This window comes from Drosophila santomea, chromosome 2R (genome assembly GCF_016746245.2).
Source record: "Drosophila santomea strain STO CAGO 1482 chromosome 2R, Prin_Dsan_1.1, whole genome shotgun sequence".
In the NCBI taxonomy this organism is placed as follows: Eukaryota; Metazoa; Arthropoda; class Insecta; order Diptera; family Drosophilidae; genus Drosophila; species Drosophila santomea.
The window spans coordinates 22060799-22079117 of NC_053017.2; the positions used below are offsets into that span (position 1 = coordinate 22060799).

The following is an 18319-nucleotide window of genomic DNA, read 5'->3' on the forward strand; positions in this document are numbered from 1 at the left end:
CCCCTTTTTGGCAAAATTGAGTTTAAACCCGGTTTTTCCAGGCAAAAAATCGTATTTTGGGCACAATAACCATTTTTATGGTCCAATACTGAAATGTAACACCTTGTTAGACACGTAGTCACAACCCAAATCGATTGGCATTCCAATTTTAAATTTTTCATTTTTTTCTTTTTTTTGCAAATTTTGATGATGTAACCCCTTACAAAAAATGAGAAAAATGGCCAAAAATTGATTTTTGAAAAACCGACAAACTGTGATTAGGATTTTTAGTTTGGACTCTTAGGCTTACAAAACAGTCATTTTTAGATGATTCTGACTCATTTTGGACAAATGATAAAGGTTACCCTTTTATATTCAGACCGAAAAATAGGTATTTTGGCCACAAAAATCGAATTTACGGTCCAAATGATGAATTTTCTGCTTTGTTTAGCTCCTAATCGTATTCCCAACCGATTGGCATTTCAATTTTAAATTTTTCATTTTTTTCCTTTTTTTGCAAATTTTGATGATGTAACCCCTTACAAAAAATGCGAAAAATGGCCAAAAATTGATTTTTGAAAAAACCCAAAGTTGTGATAGGGATCTTTAGTCTGGGCCTTTAGCTATGCAAAAAAGTATTATTCAGATGATTCTGACTCATTTTGGCCAAGTTATGAAGGTTACCCTCTGTACTTGTGCTGTGCTGTACTTTATTCACATTCTATAATCACAATCCTAATCGATTGGCCTTTAAGTTGAAAGAGACATAAGTTTAAGATTGTTGGAAATTGTAATGTCATTACCCCTTATGAAACTGGCCAAAAAGTGAAATTGTAAAATAAACCAGATTGTTATTCGGATAGTAATGGAATTTACCCCGTTTGGCGCTGTCAAAACTCAGCTTCGAATGCTTGCCATACTTCATACTTCATACTGCACATATTAATTTGAAATCTGCCCTCCAATCTGACCATCCACTCCTCCCTCCACTCGGCCGACATATTTTCCATTGGGAAGCAAATTTGTTTCAAAATATTTTTGCTTATTCTTTGCTGCTGCTGAATTTTGCTGTTTGTTCCAGCTGCTCTTGTGATTTTCTATGCTGTCAGAACTATTGCAGTAGTTTTTTCGGAATTTACCAGCTTCCCCCGCCGCCCAAATGCCCTTCGGCTTTTAGCCATAACTATTGGTCAAAGGCACATACCAAACGAACAACTCTTCGCAGGCCTGCAGAGAAATTCGGTCGGTACAGGTGAAATTTTTGCTATTTGCCAACATTTCTGTGGCTATCAATGTGTCGGTACTGCCATTACATTTCCCTGCAAGGACAGCGAGGCGGAGAAATGTCGGTTTTCAGTTTCATTGAAACATTGCTCGCCGGATTGCAGAATTGCAGGACTGTACGATTGCAGGATTGCAGGATTGCAGGCTTCAGAGTGAGGGACTAAAGTCATTGGATTTTTGTTATGCATACACACACATTATATTGGTCACCAGTGGGCAGGCAAAGGAGCAGAAAATCTGCCCAATATTTATCCACATTCTTGATTGCCACGAGTTAAAGTGCAGCAAAGTGCACTGATTGTCTTAATCAATTATCGAATTTCGTGTTCGCACTCGTGTGCACTGAACATAGCACTGCTGGGCAAAGGCCGAATGCAAACACAACACAGCACTAATTGAATTAGCCCGCCCCCCCTTTCGGCCATAATGTGCATGTCCTTAGCCGGAGCCAAATATTACCTACCCTTGATAGCCGCAAAAGCGTGCACCGCATTCATAAATCACGCATACGCACTGTTGCCCTGCGGCCACTGCAGCTGGCAAGGCTAATTGTTTGCGTTTGCCGCCGCTGTCACTGCGGGCGATGGTGTTTGCGGCAAAAAAAAATCTAAAATTATCCACCGCAACAGCGTGCGGCTCTGTCTGAGGATGAGGATGAAGATGAGGAGGCCAGACCAAAACTACTTTTCGGCCTAATCGCGAGCGGAGTTCAATCATCCGAGCGAGCTCGTGTCCCCAAGCTCGTGAAATGGCCAAAATAGTGGTGAGTGAATGGTGAGTGAGTGGTTCAGTGAGACCTGCACTCATTTTGTGTTGGTCATGAAAAGCAACGGCCCATAAACTCAGCAAGCGTCCGACATTAAACCACAAATACTCGTCTACAAATAAATATACCCACGACTGCGTACACTGCGAGAATAGCTACTGCAGAGGGTCCCTGCCTTTCATTCACATAACACAGAAAAGGACCCAAATAAGGAATATAAAAACACGACTTTTACGAGTCTGTTTACTCGATTTCATATCTATATGCACCTACATGGGAACACGGGGGCTGTTGCCAGGGCAACTTTGGGTTCTCTTGGGTTGCGTGGGCGAGCTCGTCATCTCGTCATCGCGTCCTCAGTGCCCCGCTCGCTAAATTATTATTTAATTACAAAAAAGTATTTGCCATTAATAGGACACCGTCGTGCAGAGTTCCTCGCCGCGAAACGAGTCCTGCCGCCGCCTCGCGTGGCACGTGGAAGATAACTTGAGCCCGACCTGTCCCATCTGCTGTGCCACGAACTAACATGCGCCTGCACTCTGCACTATGCACTCTGCACTAAATGAATTCCGACGCCAAAATAAAAAGGCTCAAAGGGCGAACTCAATTAGAGGGTGTGCAGGTGCAAAGTTAATTGGAGCCTGTGCAGCGGATGGGCGCAGGGAGCGGGTCGCAACTTTCACGCCGAGGAGCTGCAAAAATCAATCCGAGCTGAAGAAGTGGATTTAAGCTCATCCCCGACAGCCGGCGGAATCCATTTAAGCCTGCCTTCATTTAAATGCGGGGCGCAAAAGTCATTCCGCACGCAAAATCCCGATTTTCGTCCTTTTCGGCCATTACGCCGACACGACACCATCAGTATCAGGATTGGCATCAGCATGAGCATCAGCATGAGCATCAGCATTGGCATCAGCATTGGCATGGGCGTGCAGCCTGCAGCAAAAGGGGGTGGCGAGAGGACTCAGCACACAGGACACGGGACACAGGACGCAGGACACACATGCGGGCAGTAAATAAGCCGGGTTGTGCCTGCCCATCGACGTGTGACCTTCGCGCCTCGTCCCCGTCCTCCGCTTCCGCCTCCGCCTCCTGGCGCCCAGATTGACCGGATGGTAGTGGGCATACAGGATGCGGCGCAGAGGAATCGGAATCGCGGATTTGTGGCTTAACATTTTTGAAACCCAATATGCGATAATTAGTCCGATGAGCGCGGCTTAATTGCAAATGCAGATTGGGCGATGAAATTCTAATTTCATATATTTGCCGAGTGCGTTTGACCAGAAGAGTTAGCCGGTTTTACAGCCAGCCTTATCATCAATAGGAACAACGCTGAAAAAATATTGTAACTCCGCTCGCCTTTGTCCCTCGTAAACATTAATGGCTAACCTAAGGGTTAAGGGTCGTCGGCTGGGGGCAGGGGTCACAGGACACCGCCCACAGGACGCAGGACACAGGACACAGCCCACAGGCCATAGAAAAGCGACAACAAAGGAAGGAGCGACCTTTGCCACTGACCATCAGTCAGTCAATGACCGTTTCATATGGCAAATAATTGAATTCCCGTCCGTTCGTCTTTTTGAAAGCGCAAGACGGCCAGGGAGTCCTTTTTGTATTTGCCAAACGGAGCAGACGTTGCGTGTGGGTTGATTTACGAGTTTTCAAATGGCCGCCATTGGAATTGCCACTGCCATGGCCATTGCTATTGCCATTGCCGTGGTAGGGAGTTGGTAGTCGGGTAGTCGGGTTTTACTATCATAATTTCATAAGCCGTTGAACCAGAGAAATAACGCAAGCATTGCCCAGGCCAGGCGCCTGGCAATAAAAAATATAATACACATATAAATAAGCCGCAGGGCGCAACCCGAACAACACGCGAAAATTATACCACTTTTTATTAGGCCAAATCGGCTCAGTTCGGCTGAGCAGCCAGCTTATTTGTTTATCGATTAAGGATTAAAGTTGAAAAGTGTAAAAAATCAAGTTCTATTATTTTTGCGAGTCGACAAAGCTAAACAAAACTATTGAATGAAGGGACCACTTTACGATGGCCAGCAAAACAACTTTGTTTGCCCTTGCATATTGTTTGCGTTATCGATCCCCACCACTCGCCCCCCATTCAATCCGCCACCGCCATTCGATTGGCCAGCTCTGTTGGTTTGGTTGGGTGTATCAGCGTTTATGCTCCTGCATTGGCCTTCAAATTCATTCGCAAACTGGCTGAGACATAAATATTTTATGGCTTTCTAAGCGCACTCCTGCCCCCGCCGCCCCAGAGGGGCCAAGCCCCCATTTCCAAGTCCCAACTTCAGCTCGAATTTAATACACTTTCATGTGGGCGGACTGGTGAGGTCCTGGCTGGTGTGGTCCTGGTGGTGAAGTCCTGGTCAGTGTGTTATGGAAACGTGACTGAATTCGGCAAAGATTTGCGCAGCACACAACTGCCGGGCCAGGACTATGTAATGTAATTGATATGGCGCACATACAGCACATACAGCACATACAACACCATACACCATACAACACATAGCACATAGCACACACACATAGCACAGTGCGTATGTATGAAGTTGCAGATTGGGAACCTTCGCACATACGAACATGAGGCTCGTATGTATGCAAATAAGTTATGATTTGATTTGTACCATTGCAGTAGATTTATGAGTAGTAACTCTCGACTCTTTCGGCTTTCGACTTTCAGCTTTCGGGCCATTCGGTTCGGGCCCACTCCGATGCCACGGCCATCATGTGGTTGCCAATTTGCATAATGGCTCACGAAACGGTGCGTGTGCGTGTGTGTGCCTTTGTGTGTGTGCCTTTGTGCGAATCGCGGGCCCCCATAAGCGTGCTACACTTTTGTATGTGTGCGAAATTTAAAACACGTTTATTAAAATTCACTCCATAAATAACCATCACCATGATTTCTGCAGCCATTATATGCAAATTCGAAATTTATCTGGTTATTGCTTGTGCAGAGTAAATACTTCAATTATGTCAAGTAGAAACAATAACCATTCGAAGCAAATGTATGCCAGTTTCGTGTGTAATTGCCAGCTCATGTGGCTACAAGAATATGATCGCTGTATAACCAACGCCATAAATGACAAGCAGTGATATATTCCTTTGAAATGTATTATAATAAACGGTTTGGGATAAGTTTCAACTAAGACCTAGCCTTGCAGGACATCGCGTTCGACCACGATTACAATGCTGTGAGTGCGGTGAATGCAGCGAAGACCCGCTGAACTATTCGGGCCGAGTGGCTGTGTGTGCGCCTGCTTATTTTGTTAGCCAGCTCAAAGTGGCCTGGCCACAGTGGCTCCTCGCTCACGCCAACGCACTTGACCAACTGTGGAGCTGTGTGGATCCGGGGCAACTGAGGAATGGGGAAACTGTGGAGCTCGACACGGGCAAGTGCGGCACGTGTTGTCGCATTGGCTATGGCAATAAGCAGAAGCAGAACCAGAAGCAGAACACACAGTGTGCACTGCGCTTAAGTAATGCCTTTGCTGTTGGTCCAAGGATAAACTTTTATTTTCCATCCATTCGCGAGTGTGCGTGCCAGTGTGAGTGTGGTTGTAAGTGCAAGTGTGGCCTGTCCGCTTTCTTGCGGAGCGGTTTTTGCAGCTCGCAACCAGCGAACAAACGCCTGGCAAGGGCCATTATGTACCCCTTCAGATACATTCCCCTTGCCCCGAGCCACGAAGCAGCCCTTCGTCAGCACTTTCTTGTGTGCCACTGGTTTGTGTTTCTGTTTCTGTTTCAGTTTCGCTTTCGGTGCCTGGTTCATTGCTTCGTTTGTTTTGTTTGCCACACGGTCACGTGTTACCTACTGAGTGCAGCGCATAAAGCTCGGGTGCTCTTACTATCCCCCTACCCCTACCCCTACCACTACCCCTACCCCTACCCGTAGTGCATCCCCAACCCATTTCCCCAACCGCTACGTGCTGCATCCGACAAATACTAAACTTAAAACCGCAAAATCCCATAACAAAATGCCAGAGCTGCTGGCGCTTTAACGCTGCCAATGGGGACAACGGGGCGGATGAGTGTTTAAAAGGGTGTCCGTCCAAATTATCATGAGCATTTTTTGGCACATTTGCTCGGCCTCAGATTCAGATTCAGATTCAGATTCAGTTTCATCTGTATCTGTATCTGGTGAGCTGTCCGCAGTCATTTGCCGCCTCTCCATAATTGTCCGTAGCTGGTTGCTGGTTCCTGGTTTCTGGTGGCTGGTTGCTGTTGTCAACCCGGAGTGCTCCTCCACTCCTCCACTCGGCTAATTGGGCAACAAAATGCTGCCCTAGTCGAAATTTAATTGCCTGTCATAACTGGCCAACAACATTCGCCATTGTAAACATTCCAGCAAACTCGTACATACATTTTCATAGCAGATGCGGTATGTGGGTAAATTTTTCAATTAACGTGTTTGCTTTGAGTACGGCGCCCACTCGCTTTTCGAATCATTTTTTGTCAAACGCGACAAACAGTTGAAACGTCAGCCCCAAAAACCCCTTTCCCCCCTTCCCCCTCTCTTTGTGGGGAATAGAAATTTGCATATTTAAGTGAAATTTACGCTGCGGCTGATGTGAAATGTTTATGACGGATATGTTGGCCGACAAGTGTTGGAATTTATGTAGCCGTCATTTCTGGCGCAGCATACATCCATAAACATTAGTATATTCAAACAGATAATGTACTCATTTCAAGGGACTCGCATGACGAAGGGACTATTTCCATCTAATTAGCATTTGGAGCCAGTCCAGTTGGCCAACCGAAGTACGGACAAACACATTAGCTAGCACTTAATTAGATCGGATGTGGCCAGAAGACGGATTCTTTGGGAAACTCATTAGCAGAGGATTGCATTCATCGCATGAGGAGTGAGTCAAAAATGGATTACAAAACATAGAAGTCACTGGATAAGCGCCATTAAAACTTATTAGCCTTAAGCTGGGAAGTAGTAGTAGCTCCTACTCCGGGAATACCATGGCCTGGTGCCCATATCATGAGATCGACATGTTTTCAAGCTGAGTAAGTATTTTAAATCGATGTGGAACTACAGGCGTCGTCCTTGCAGTGCATCTGCCTTAACCTTTCAGCGCAGCTGCTCTTTCAGCCCGCTCTATTTAGCCGTAAATGCAATGCTTAGTTTGTTTTGCAGCTTCCGTCCGGTCGAGTCAGTCAGCCGTTGAGGGCGCTGATAGAGCCCCAAGGATGGGGAATGGTAGATGGGGGATGGGGGATGGGGAATGGGAGCCCCGCCTGTTTGTCTGCGCACTTCCCATCGTTGGCCATTGTGCCCCTCCCATTTCAGCGCCCTTCGGCTGCCACTGATTTGACAATTCAAATACAATGGATCTGGATGCCAGTGGCACACACAAGTAAATAATGCACCAGCCGAGCTCAATGTGTTGGGCGAAGTCAGTCGATTTCGCAGCACAAGTGTGAGGATGGGGACAAGGGTGATTGGGTGACTGGGTGATTGGGTGACTGGATGGCTGGGTGACTGGGTGAGCCACGTCTGCAACATTTGCCCGAGAAATATGCAGCCATGTCAATGGGCCAAGAAGACAGAAGAAGTCAGTCAGTGAGTGAGGCGGGCAGGCCATGTTCCATATTTCAGATATGCAGCATGCGCAATTCCTCGAAAGCCGCTTAACTGACGGCAAATATGAATTGAAACTTTAATTAAAAATAAGACGCGGAAATACCCATCGAACCATGTCCGACCCAATAAGGCGCACATATGTAAATAAACAGCGCGATGTGGGTCACAATGCCGATTGCGAATGTTTGGTGGAAACTATTTACACCGCTGCACCAATTGCAAGGACTTTAAAAAGTGCATAATAAACAATGAACAATGAACTATAAGAAGACCAAAACTAAAGTATTTCACCATTTACCTAATATCTTTTTAGTGATGTCACACATCAGCTTACCACAATATTTGAGCAGGGATGGATTGGGCGGTGGGTATTGTTTAATCAGCTTATAAGTTATAAGTATACGAATCCATTTCAGACAGACAGAGTCACAGGACACAAAACAATTCTAGCCGACTAATTTGCTCATTAAGCTGCGACCGAGGCTGAGTCATTGGCAGCTCATTACAGGCAGTTAAACACCCTCGCCCAGGACTCACACACACTAGCATCCAGCACACACTCACACACACACATGCATACAGAAAGGGGGTGGGGCATAAGTTTGGGAGGCGGCTCACATGCTGAGCGCCAAGAAGAAGGAGCTGGCCCCAAAGTATGAATGACGCTAATGCCTGCCACCAGTCGCCCGGGGAGCGGGACATCCGGAGTCCTGAGTCCTGAATCCCTAACTGAGCTGAGGTCCTGCAAGTGGGCGCCGAGTGGAGTGTATTGCTGGGTAGCTTAAGTTGTCGTAGCCGCGTATCTATGACGTCAGCGTGCAGCGAAAACCGCAAATAATTCATTGGCCTTTGTTGGCCTCAGTTCTAGTCTCGTTTTCGTTTTCGTTCTCGATTTCGATTTCGGGTTCGATGTTCAGCTTTTCCCGGCTCCACGGCGAAAAAAACTTGTCAATCAATAACAATGGAAAAAGAAGGCTTCTAATCCTTCGGGCAATAACAACGAACTGCGATATCCCTGAACTAGCTTGCAAAGAATCCAGCAACACCTCATCATACCCCTACAAAAATTAACTTGAAGGGACACTTTTCTCCCGGTGTAGCTGACAAGAAAGAGCGAGGTGACAGACAGTGCGTGCGAGACAGAACAAGAAACAGAGAGCGAGCGTAAATTTAAATAAATGCTTTGGAGCACACTAAAAGCGATTTATCTTTGTCGATTGTGGATTACGAACATGCCCCGCCCCAAAAGCCACCGCCCCTGGAAGAGGGAAAAAAAACATTTTTCATATTGTGTCAGCAACGAGCTGGTTGCTCTGTATGTGTGTGTGTGTGTGTGTGTGTGTGTTGGCCCTATTTGCGAGTGTGTTTGTGAGTGGGATTGTGCGTCTGTTTGCACAAAGACTTGTCAGTCAACGTGGGAGCAGCTCAACCGGAGCTGGAGAGGATTCGCGGGGGGCTCCACAACCCAAGGACCCAGAGGAGCAGAGCACAAGGAGCAGCTGCTGCCCTTGCCACTCACCCAGCCACCCTTTGTCTGTCCTGCGGTCCTGCGGCCCGTCTGTGTCCTGCTCATCAGACTTCGTTTTATTGATTAATCGTTTGCTGCTGCCTGAGGCCCACTTCCCCCTTCCAACATCTTGGCCACATTAGCGCTCCTTCGGCCGCTTCTGCCGCTTCTGTTGGCTCCAATTGGCCAATTTTCCGCTGCATTGCGCCATTTATTTGCCGAAGAGGCCCTTCAACTGAAACTTTCCCAGTACCGGGCCTACATGGCGTATTCGCATTACTTCTGAGGGCCAAAAGCGAAAGTTGCTCCTGTTTTCAAAGGGGCATCCAGGGCTAATCAGGGGAAAACTTTTACATTTCATGTGGCGCTGCTGCGTCGATGTGGGAAATGCGACCCAAATGCGAAGCAACCCATACATTCCGGTATCGATTGTAGCCCTTTTCCGGGATATAATTTGAAACTATACTATATCTCGTTCGTACTGGAAGTTCTTTCGATTGAGGAGTTGAAGTTACTATGGGAAAAGCGATCTTTTCCTTCTACTTCGTGGCAGGATATTTTTAGCATCCTGCTGGGGAATCTCGGCGAAATCAACTTTCTCCTTAATCCACCGTGCACCGCAAAGTGAAATCTATCAATCTGGAGTCCTGGGCCAGCTGCTCCACTTCCACTGCCACATACACCCTCGGCAGGATTATAATCTGGAAGATGCGGCGCCCACGCAAAACTCGATAAATTGCTAGATTGCACAAAGTGGCAAGCTGGGAAGGAGGCGCCCAGGACGAGGACAGCCAGGATAACCGGAGGAGAATGCCAAGCCAAATGCCAATGCAAAAAAAGGTGGAAACAAATGCCTCGGCTGCCGGAGGGGGCGCAGGGGGGAAAAGATTATTGGAACACAGAAAGTTTTTCCACTGACTGTCGACGCACACATGTGTCCAGCCGCAAAGTGACTGGTGGGGGGAGGGGGGAGGTGTAAAGGACATGGGGTATACGGCGGTGGGAGGATAAAGAAGTGCAAAGCGGACCTAACAAAACGCGGCTATAGTGTAATACAGCTCAGCGTTGTCAGCTGTCGCCAGGCGACAACAGCAACAAATCGTTTATGGCCCAAACACCTAAGCAAATATGGCCAAGAGAGAGAGAGAGAGGGAGGGAAAAGAGGGGAGGGAGGGCGTTATCCTTCGGCAGGACATGTGGACGTGTATGTGTGTGTGTGGGTGGCTGTGTGCGATTGGCGCACATAAGTGAGAATGCGTGTAAAGTGTTTGTAATCAATCATTTATGAAATTACGCTACTTCCGCTTTTGACAATTTTCTTTCGCCGTCACAGGCTTCTTATAGAACCAATACCGCCCCCCTCCCCCTCCCTCGGTTCTTATATGACGTAAGGTTATGTGATATGTGTCTATATGTAAAATGCAAATTTACACACTGCCACAAAGTATATGAAACAAAATCGAGTGGGGAAAATAAGGAAACGAAAGTCCCCCACATTAAATCGAAATCATCGATGGAATTAGATTACGGCCACACGGCAGCCAACTTTGATGACAGCAAACACAGATAAAGGATTTTGGCCAAGCCAATTTGGGTAATACACACAAAGCCCACACACCTAAGCAATCTACGCAATTGATTAAATCACTTGGAATCAGGCAGAAACTTGAACTTTGGCCTTATTGCTCTCCGGTGGAGTTTAAAGTTTCACTTTGCTGCCTCTGGAGGTCAATGCTTTATTGTGGCTTTGTGCATAATAAAGCTATCTTATGAATATGCATCATCTATTTGTCATTCATTCGGTGGAAAACTAATTGGGCTCTGAGCAGAGTGGCAATATTTGTTGTTTCTTTGCGAGTTGGCTTAGGGTGCTGATTTCGGTGTGTCCAGTCTTGCTATTAAGCAGAGTAAATATTACATAACTGGCTATTTCTACAAACTGATGAATAAGCTTATATCCTATATCCTGGTTGTTAAGATAATTTCCCTCAAATGGCTGCCCTAAAAATCTATTAGTCTGCTCCACAAATATGAGGAAATTATCGAATCGCCGCAATGATGCGAAAGGGGCAAAAATGTTTCGCAAACCGCAAATAAGGACACAAAATGTTGCCTTGAAGCAACGGAGCGAAGGGTTCCGGAAAATGGATTTTCCCTTTGCGGTTGGCCGCAATGTCAAGCCTTTGCGACTAATTAGAGGAGCTGTGGTGGGGAAAGGTGCGGAAGAAATCATAAGTAAATATGCACTTGGTGTAGTTTGGAGTACTGAAATCTGAAATCGGTTTACTGGACCATGGATGATAGCGCAGCCGAGTGATAGCGATACCAATTCCGATACTAGCGGGGTTAGGTTGGCTAGGTCCAAACTCTACGCCACTCGGGCCATGTGCAAAAACGTGTTTTGTGCTGGAATCTGGCACTTGGAAAGGCGAAGAAACCTCTGCTGAATGGCCACCAGGAATGGGAGAGCGATGGACAGGAGCAGCGCGCGCAGTCGAACATTCGAATGGCTCCTGTCGGTCCCATTGCCCCACTATGACCATTTAAAAACGGAGCTCGTAAAATATTATAAATCCCAAAAACACCTTAATAACACTAATCTCTGGAAAAAGTTGCATACAAATGCTGTTAATTGATGGATTTTTGAATTTTCCTAAAAAAAACATTGGCCTGTTGAAACTTATATAAACTGCGAAAAAGTTTGCAGAGTCCCAAAAGCCAAAGAGGCTGCGAGAGGGAGAAAGAAAGAGGGTTCTCCCAGAGAGCGTGTGCTGCTGACACCGCAAGAGAGCGGAAGAGGCCCTGGAAATCTCTCACCCGCTCTCACCAGCGCTGACTGACTTCCACTTTTCGAACTAGAATTGTGCTAAAGCTGCTGCTGCTGCTGGCGACTCTCTGCTCTGATTCTCTTTTCTCCGTTCTCCTTTCTCCGCTCTCCACTCTCCTTTCTCCGCCACCCTTTCGCCACTCCTGCAATCCCTATCCTTCGGTTAGTTTAAAGCCCTTGTTGTTGTTGCCTCTGCGGCTGCACAGCGCATTAAATGTGTGCCACCAGGCGTATGCGTAATTTAAATTTAAATTTGTGTGTGTACATATGTCTGCCCCTAGCACCTGCACCACCCCTCGCCTCGCCTACCCTGCCCTCTCCTCTCCCTTATCATCATATCCACCCCCATCGCCACCCCCCTCACAGTCCACTCCCACTCACATCTTGTGTATTTTTGGCCCGCGTTGTTGTTGTTTTGTTGCCGTCTGCTTAGCATTTGCCTCAAGTTTTGTTAATCAGCGCAATTCACATTTCTGTTTTTTTTTCTTCGTTTTTTTCGTTTTCCACTTTTTTCACTGCCTCTCTCTCTCGGAGATTTTGCAGTATTCAAAAGGTTTTCCTTTGCACACAGAGACCCTCATTAGCGTAGTCATTGTTTCAGCCAGCTTTTCCTTCGCCCCTTCAGCCATTTCAGGTTTTCAGGTTAAGGAAAGGAATCTCTGGCCGACACTCGACGAATAATTACCAATTATATGGAACAGACATCAGATATGCACCGAAATGCCGAAATCTCGAAATCTCGAAATCTCGAAATCTGGTGTTCCCATGTAGCGGACAACTGCAGCCGCGCTTAAGTGCCACAAATTAACCGCAACGTGGACTCTGCGTCGCTCCTCATCCTGCTCCTCCTCCTGCTCCGTCATCCTGCCCCGTAATTACGAGTCTGAAATATGAATCCTTGGACAAGAGTCCTGGCTCGCTTATGGGCCAAAAGCAGCATGAGCTCTGCACTGAGAGAATGAAAAACGCCCAAACGGCCAAATGGCCAAGGGGCGGGGCAGGAAATTTAAAATGCAAAAAGGCTTTGTTCTTGGCGGAGTAAAGCTTACTATTTCTGACATCTGCTTTGCCTAGGGAGCTGCTTACTGTGAGAGTGAAACGAAGAACCCTTGATAAATTGATAAACCTAGATGCCCTGAAAGCTTAACTCTGACCCTTGGTCGCACACTGAAAGAAACCTTACAATCTTATCTGCTAGTCTAGTAATTGTTGTCATTGAAAACCCGGCCAAAGTCTCAATCACTACCTATAACTTAAGTTTCGTTTTCGGCAGTTAAAATAAGTTGTTTTTAGATACTAGCTAAGTCTGATTTCTCCCAGTGTAGATTCCGCTCTTAGGGCCTTTTGGATTTGGTTTTGTTTTCAGTTTTTCCCTTTTTTCGCAGCGCAACTTTAATAATTAATGAGCAGCTAAAAATGTCACGCGGTGCGGAAGAGTTTCGGCCTGGGCCAAAGTGGAAAGCGAATGAGGTTTTGGGCTTAATTGGGTTAACGGGGTTGGAAGGCGGGAGTGGGGCGAGGAGGGGATTAGATGGGTTAAGGGCCAAGGATATTTCGGGGGGAGGGATGTGAAAACTAAACTCACCTTGCAGTCGTCGCACTGGTTGATCAGCGAGTAGACCTGCCGGCAGTCGAAGCGGAAGAGGATCTCGGCCAGCTCGCAGGTGATCCTGTTGGCCAGTCCATCGACGTCCAGCAGGTCGCTGAGCACGCGGACGCACTCCTGCCGATCGGTGAGGCTGGCATTGAGGGCCAGCGTGTGCAGGGAGCTGAAGACGCTCCTCTCGCAGCAGTTGCGCAGCCGCAGGACCTTCAGCCGCTCCAGCAGGTGACCAGGTGACTGGAGGCCGCACAGGTGCTGCGGACTCGACTCGGCGGAATCGCCCAGATATTCAAGGCACTGTTGTTGCTCCTGCTGCTCCTGCTCCCGCTCCCGCGGATCCTGCTGGTGGGCGAGGACCGGCTCCTGGGCATGCAGATGGCTGTAGGACAGCGTGGGCTCCGGCTCCGCCTCCTCAGTAGTGGTGGAGGACACGTCCACGTCCGCGTCCACGTCCTGGTCGTCGGTGGTGCTCGGAGGCCGCTCGCTGGCCAGCGGGGAATGGCTGTCGGTGGCGTCCATCGCGTGGTCCCCAGCGCGGCGCAAACGCATCTGGGTTGTCTTATAGTTTACGAAATACTTGACTTTATTGTTACTGGTGGCACTCCGCTTGGCCTTGGAGGCCACTGGCTTCTGTTGCTGCTGCTCGGCGCAGGATCGCGGGCAGGTTGGGGGCCCGGGTCCCTCATCGACCCAGGCCATGGGCAGTGTACCAGCCGAGCACTGACCCTGCAGGAAGACCGAGAACACTCATAGATATTAGCAAGGATATTATAGATACTCGAAATGATATGAATGCTGGACATTGCCGTGTGATAACGCAAGTCATAAAGGGGTTATAAACTGCAGAACAATAAAACCCGAATCTGGAATACGATGTTCTTAGGAGCTCTTAACCAAGATTTAAGACCGACAATTGAGGAATACACTTAACTAGAGATTCGCTGTCTCAATTTAATATGGCATTTAATCTTTTAGTTCTGCTCTGTTTTCTGTGGACAGCTTCTATAACAATAGTTTGAATTGATGCACTTCTCCAAGTCCCAAGTATTCCTAGCCATATAAACGAATGTGAAATGCAGTTCATATTTATTGAAACACTCTGCTCCTAACACCACTCCTCCCTGCATCAATTAACTGTCTTGTGTGATTTTAAAATTAAACCAACCGACTGCGATAGCCACACAAACCACCCACACACACAGCTACACCCAGCTACACACAGCTACACACAGCTACACACAGCTACACACACTGGGGAAAACTGGGGAAAGGCAACGGGGAGCAACTACTGCATGCAGCAGGAAAAACAAAAAGCACACTGGTATATTGGAAAAGTTTGCTCGGCCAACAACAACAGCGAAAGTCATAAAACGCAAAAAAGCAAGTAAATAGAAGCCAAAGCTGCGAACAGCGAAAAACAAAACAAAAAACAAAAAAAAACAGGAGCATTGAGTGCATAAAGAGCTGATGTTTTTGTTATTAAAATGACCGCACTTCGTTGGAATTTTCCACATGCTTGCATAAAACTCAAGGCAGCGGCTGCAGCAACAACACAGGAGAGGCGGAAAGTGGGTGGCAAGTGGGCGTGAAGTGGGTGGGAAATGGGTGGTAAGTGGGCGGTAAGGAACTGGAGAATTGCAAAGGAATTTACTATCAATATTGGAGTACCAGTGCCAGGAGCTGCTGCAGCAGGAGCTCCACGGACTTGGAGCTGCAGCGGAAGCTTAAAACCTTTTGCGACTTAATCGTTTTCCGGTTAAAGCATGAATATTTATGAGCCCGGCAGGAAAAACTGTGTCCCGATTGCTGGCACCCAACCCAAACCCAAACTGCTCGTCTATCAGAGGTGCCTTAAATGTGCAGGATATTATCCAATCTGAGGTGATTCGTGTTTGGTGTGAGTAGAGCCATTCAGGCTTCAACTTGGGCTCTAGTTCATGGCGATTATAACTGCAGAGATGCACACGTATAGTGTGTGCAATGCAGCGTCCGTGTTAATATCCTGTTAAACACCGAACTTATCCAATTGAAAATGTCAAACATTTCGCTCGATGTAAGCTCCTTTGGAAAATTTTAAACATCAATTTAAGTCCGAGTAATCCGACTGCACGCTGCTCGAACAATACGGGCATTATTCTCTAGAGTATGCACAGGAAATTCCCTTTTTTTTCTGTTGCCGAGCTGAGAACAAATTCAGAGTCAGGAGCGGAATCAACTTGGCAGCAGCGATGACCCTTTGAACTTTTGGGCAGTGAGTAATATGCAACAATCAACAACTCTCAATTGCTGCGTGTCCTGTTCGCCGAGCCCTGTCTTCCGAATGTCCTGTGCGCCCTTCTCCCCCCGATTTTCCTCCCGCTTTCCATCCGCTTTCCACCCGCTTTCCACCAGCTTTCCACCCACTTCGCCACCGCACCGTACGCCCGCTCAATCGTTTTCCATGTTCCCGGGGCAATAACAATAAGCAGCAGAGAATTTCACTTGCAATACGCACAAATATGCCCAGGCCGCGGGGCTTGAGGGGCTCGAGGGGCTCGAGGGGCTGGAAGGGGTGCACGAGGGTCTTAACTCAAATGAAAAATCATACAAAAGGGAAACTAATACAGCAAAGCACACTCACATACACAGATATGTATACAGGACACACACACTAGCACACACTCGTGGAGAAGGACGAGCACGTGTACGGGCGGCCATTGTTGATTTAATGGCAGACCAGCTGCGGCCCAATGCACAACAATGCGGCTGGGAGGAGCGAAGGGGAGGTGCTGGGTAAAAAATAAAGATAAATTCTTCAATTCGCAGCAGGCAAAGTAAGAAATTACACTTCCTGCCCGGGGGCGGATGTCCGGAAAGTCCTGCCAGACCCCACTCTACTCCACTCCACCCCACTCCACTCCACTCCACTCGCAGCAGATCAACTTTGAAAACTTTGCAATTTCTGCACGATTGCCAACATCATAATAAGCACTAAAACCGATTAATATTTAATCTATGCATATTCCGTGAAGGCGAAGAGTGCCCATCTTTATTTGGTGTATCTATTTCCATGAATTTTGTAAGCCCTCCCACAGCACAACACAAACTTCGGCTGACATTCCTCAACGTTTGCAGGCTCGAAAGTGTTAGAGTCCAGTGGCCATTATTGTCTTACCGTTTTGGCCTGCATAGGGAGCATATAGAGCATATTGGATGCAGTCGGGCGGCAGTGAGTTCGACATGAAATATTCATACTCTGGCCAGGAGGATGGGAGGCTTTGCAACAGGAATTCCAGTGGCCAAGGACTCCTGGCGAGAGGCTGAAACATTCATGTGTGCAGGACACTCGCCAGCTGTCTCTGCGGCGGGGCAAAGTGTTCTTATGCAAGTTGTCATTAACTTGGCTGTGGACCTGTAACTGAAACTGAATCCGAAACCGAGACCGAAACTGAATCTGAATCTGAATCTGACTGACAACCAAATGGCTTTGGTCTCTGGGCTTATGTGGCAAAAACATGTTGCGTGGTACTATCACTTTCGAGTTGCCATTGTGGTAATCAGGGACCTGATAAGATGAAAACTAGCCTTGTTTTCAGGCACCTTTAAAAGTGATTTCCAGGATCTTAGGCTTTCTTTCTCAAGCTAAACCAGCTGGTCTAGTAGATATATAAAATCTGGCTGGTAGTGTACACTTTCTTTCCGTGCATCCACCTTTCCCTGCCCTCCACCCCTCATCCTCTGGCACATTGCACACGCCAAAAGAAAGGAGAACGGGGGGGTAGGGGTCGCAAAAACTCAAACAATGCCGGCATAATGGAGTATGCATTATGGCTAATGGCACACGCCTACAACTACACATTTGAGCCCTGTGCAGATAGCCGGAGATGTCCTTTGTGGCTGCGATCCTTTGTGCAGGCTGTGAGGCTGTGAGGTTGTGAGGTTGCGAGGTCCAGAGAGGCGGGCCACAATGTCTAATAAGCCGAGGTCCTAAATGCTTAGACAATGAAAATGGACTCGGCCCACACAATGATGTCAGTTGCAGGGCGGGCGAAGAGGAGCGGAGCGGAGCGGGAGAGGAGGTCCAAGGAGGAGCTCTCCGGCCACTTGACCTATGACACCATGACACCATGACTGGCAGCAATCTCTGATGGATGTGTGACATGGCACTGGGCACCCGGTTAACCCCCAAATGCCCCGAGAAATTAATGCCTTGATTAGTTGTGCAAGCGCAATATTATTCAGAACTTTTGCCGAGTGCCGGGGGCAATTTAAATCCGCCAGAGCGGATCCTCGGCAGCAGGAATGTCAACTTCTGGGGCCAGAAGGGAAGCACCCGAAGTGCACTTGAGCTAAACACCAGCACCAACATGCAACATGCAACATGCAGCCACAATGGCAAACGGCAAACGGAACCGACAACACTTTAAATGTTACAGCTTAACCTCGACGGGCAATTCAAACAATGTCCTAGCACACACACACGTCCTGATAGGGACACGCTGCTTCTGTGTTAGTCGGTAGTCTGCATGTGTGTGTGTGTGTCAAATTTTAACGCCTGTCAACAATGCAGGCGGAGAAAAAATGCAGCGGCAATGGAAACGACAACAACAGCAGAAGAACATGTCGCAGGCAGCACTCAAATTTTCAAATGCATGCATGCAAATGTGTGGGTGAGCGATACCCTTCCTGGAAAAGGATGTTACGAGTGCTCGAGCCTGGCTCTCGAATGCACAATTTCCCCGAGCTTGAGGCAATATGCTTGTGCA

At 47.5% G+C, this 18319-nt stretch overlaps 1 protein-coding gene across 2 annotated transcripts in view; it reads right to left on the reverse strand.

The window, feature by feature from the left end:
- The window catches only part of LOC120447031, a 46518-nt gene that overhangs the window by 6548 nt on the left and 21651 nt on the right, over positions 1–18319 (reverse strand). For both annotated transcript variants that reach the window (XM_039628370.2, XM_039628369.2), the window contains exon 2: positions 13557–14300. In XM_039628370.2, the coding sequence (XP_039484304.1) occupies positions 13557–14273 (717 nt within the window). In that variant the 5' untranslated portion in view covers positions 14274–14300. The remainder of the gene's footprint in view (positions 1–13556; positions 14301–18319) is intronic.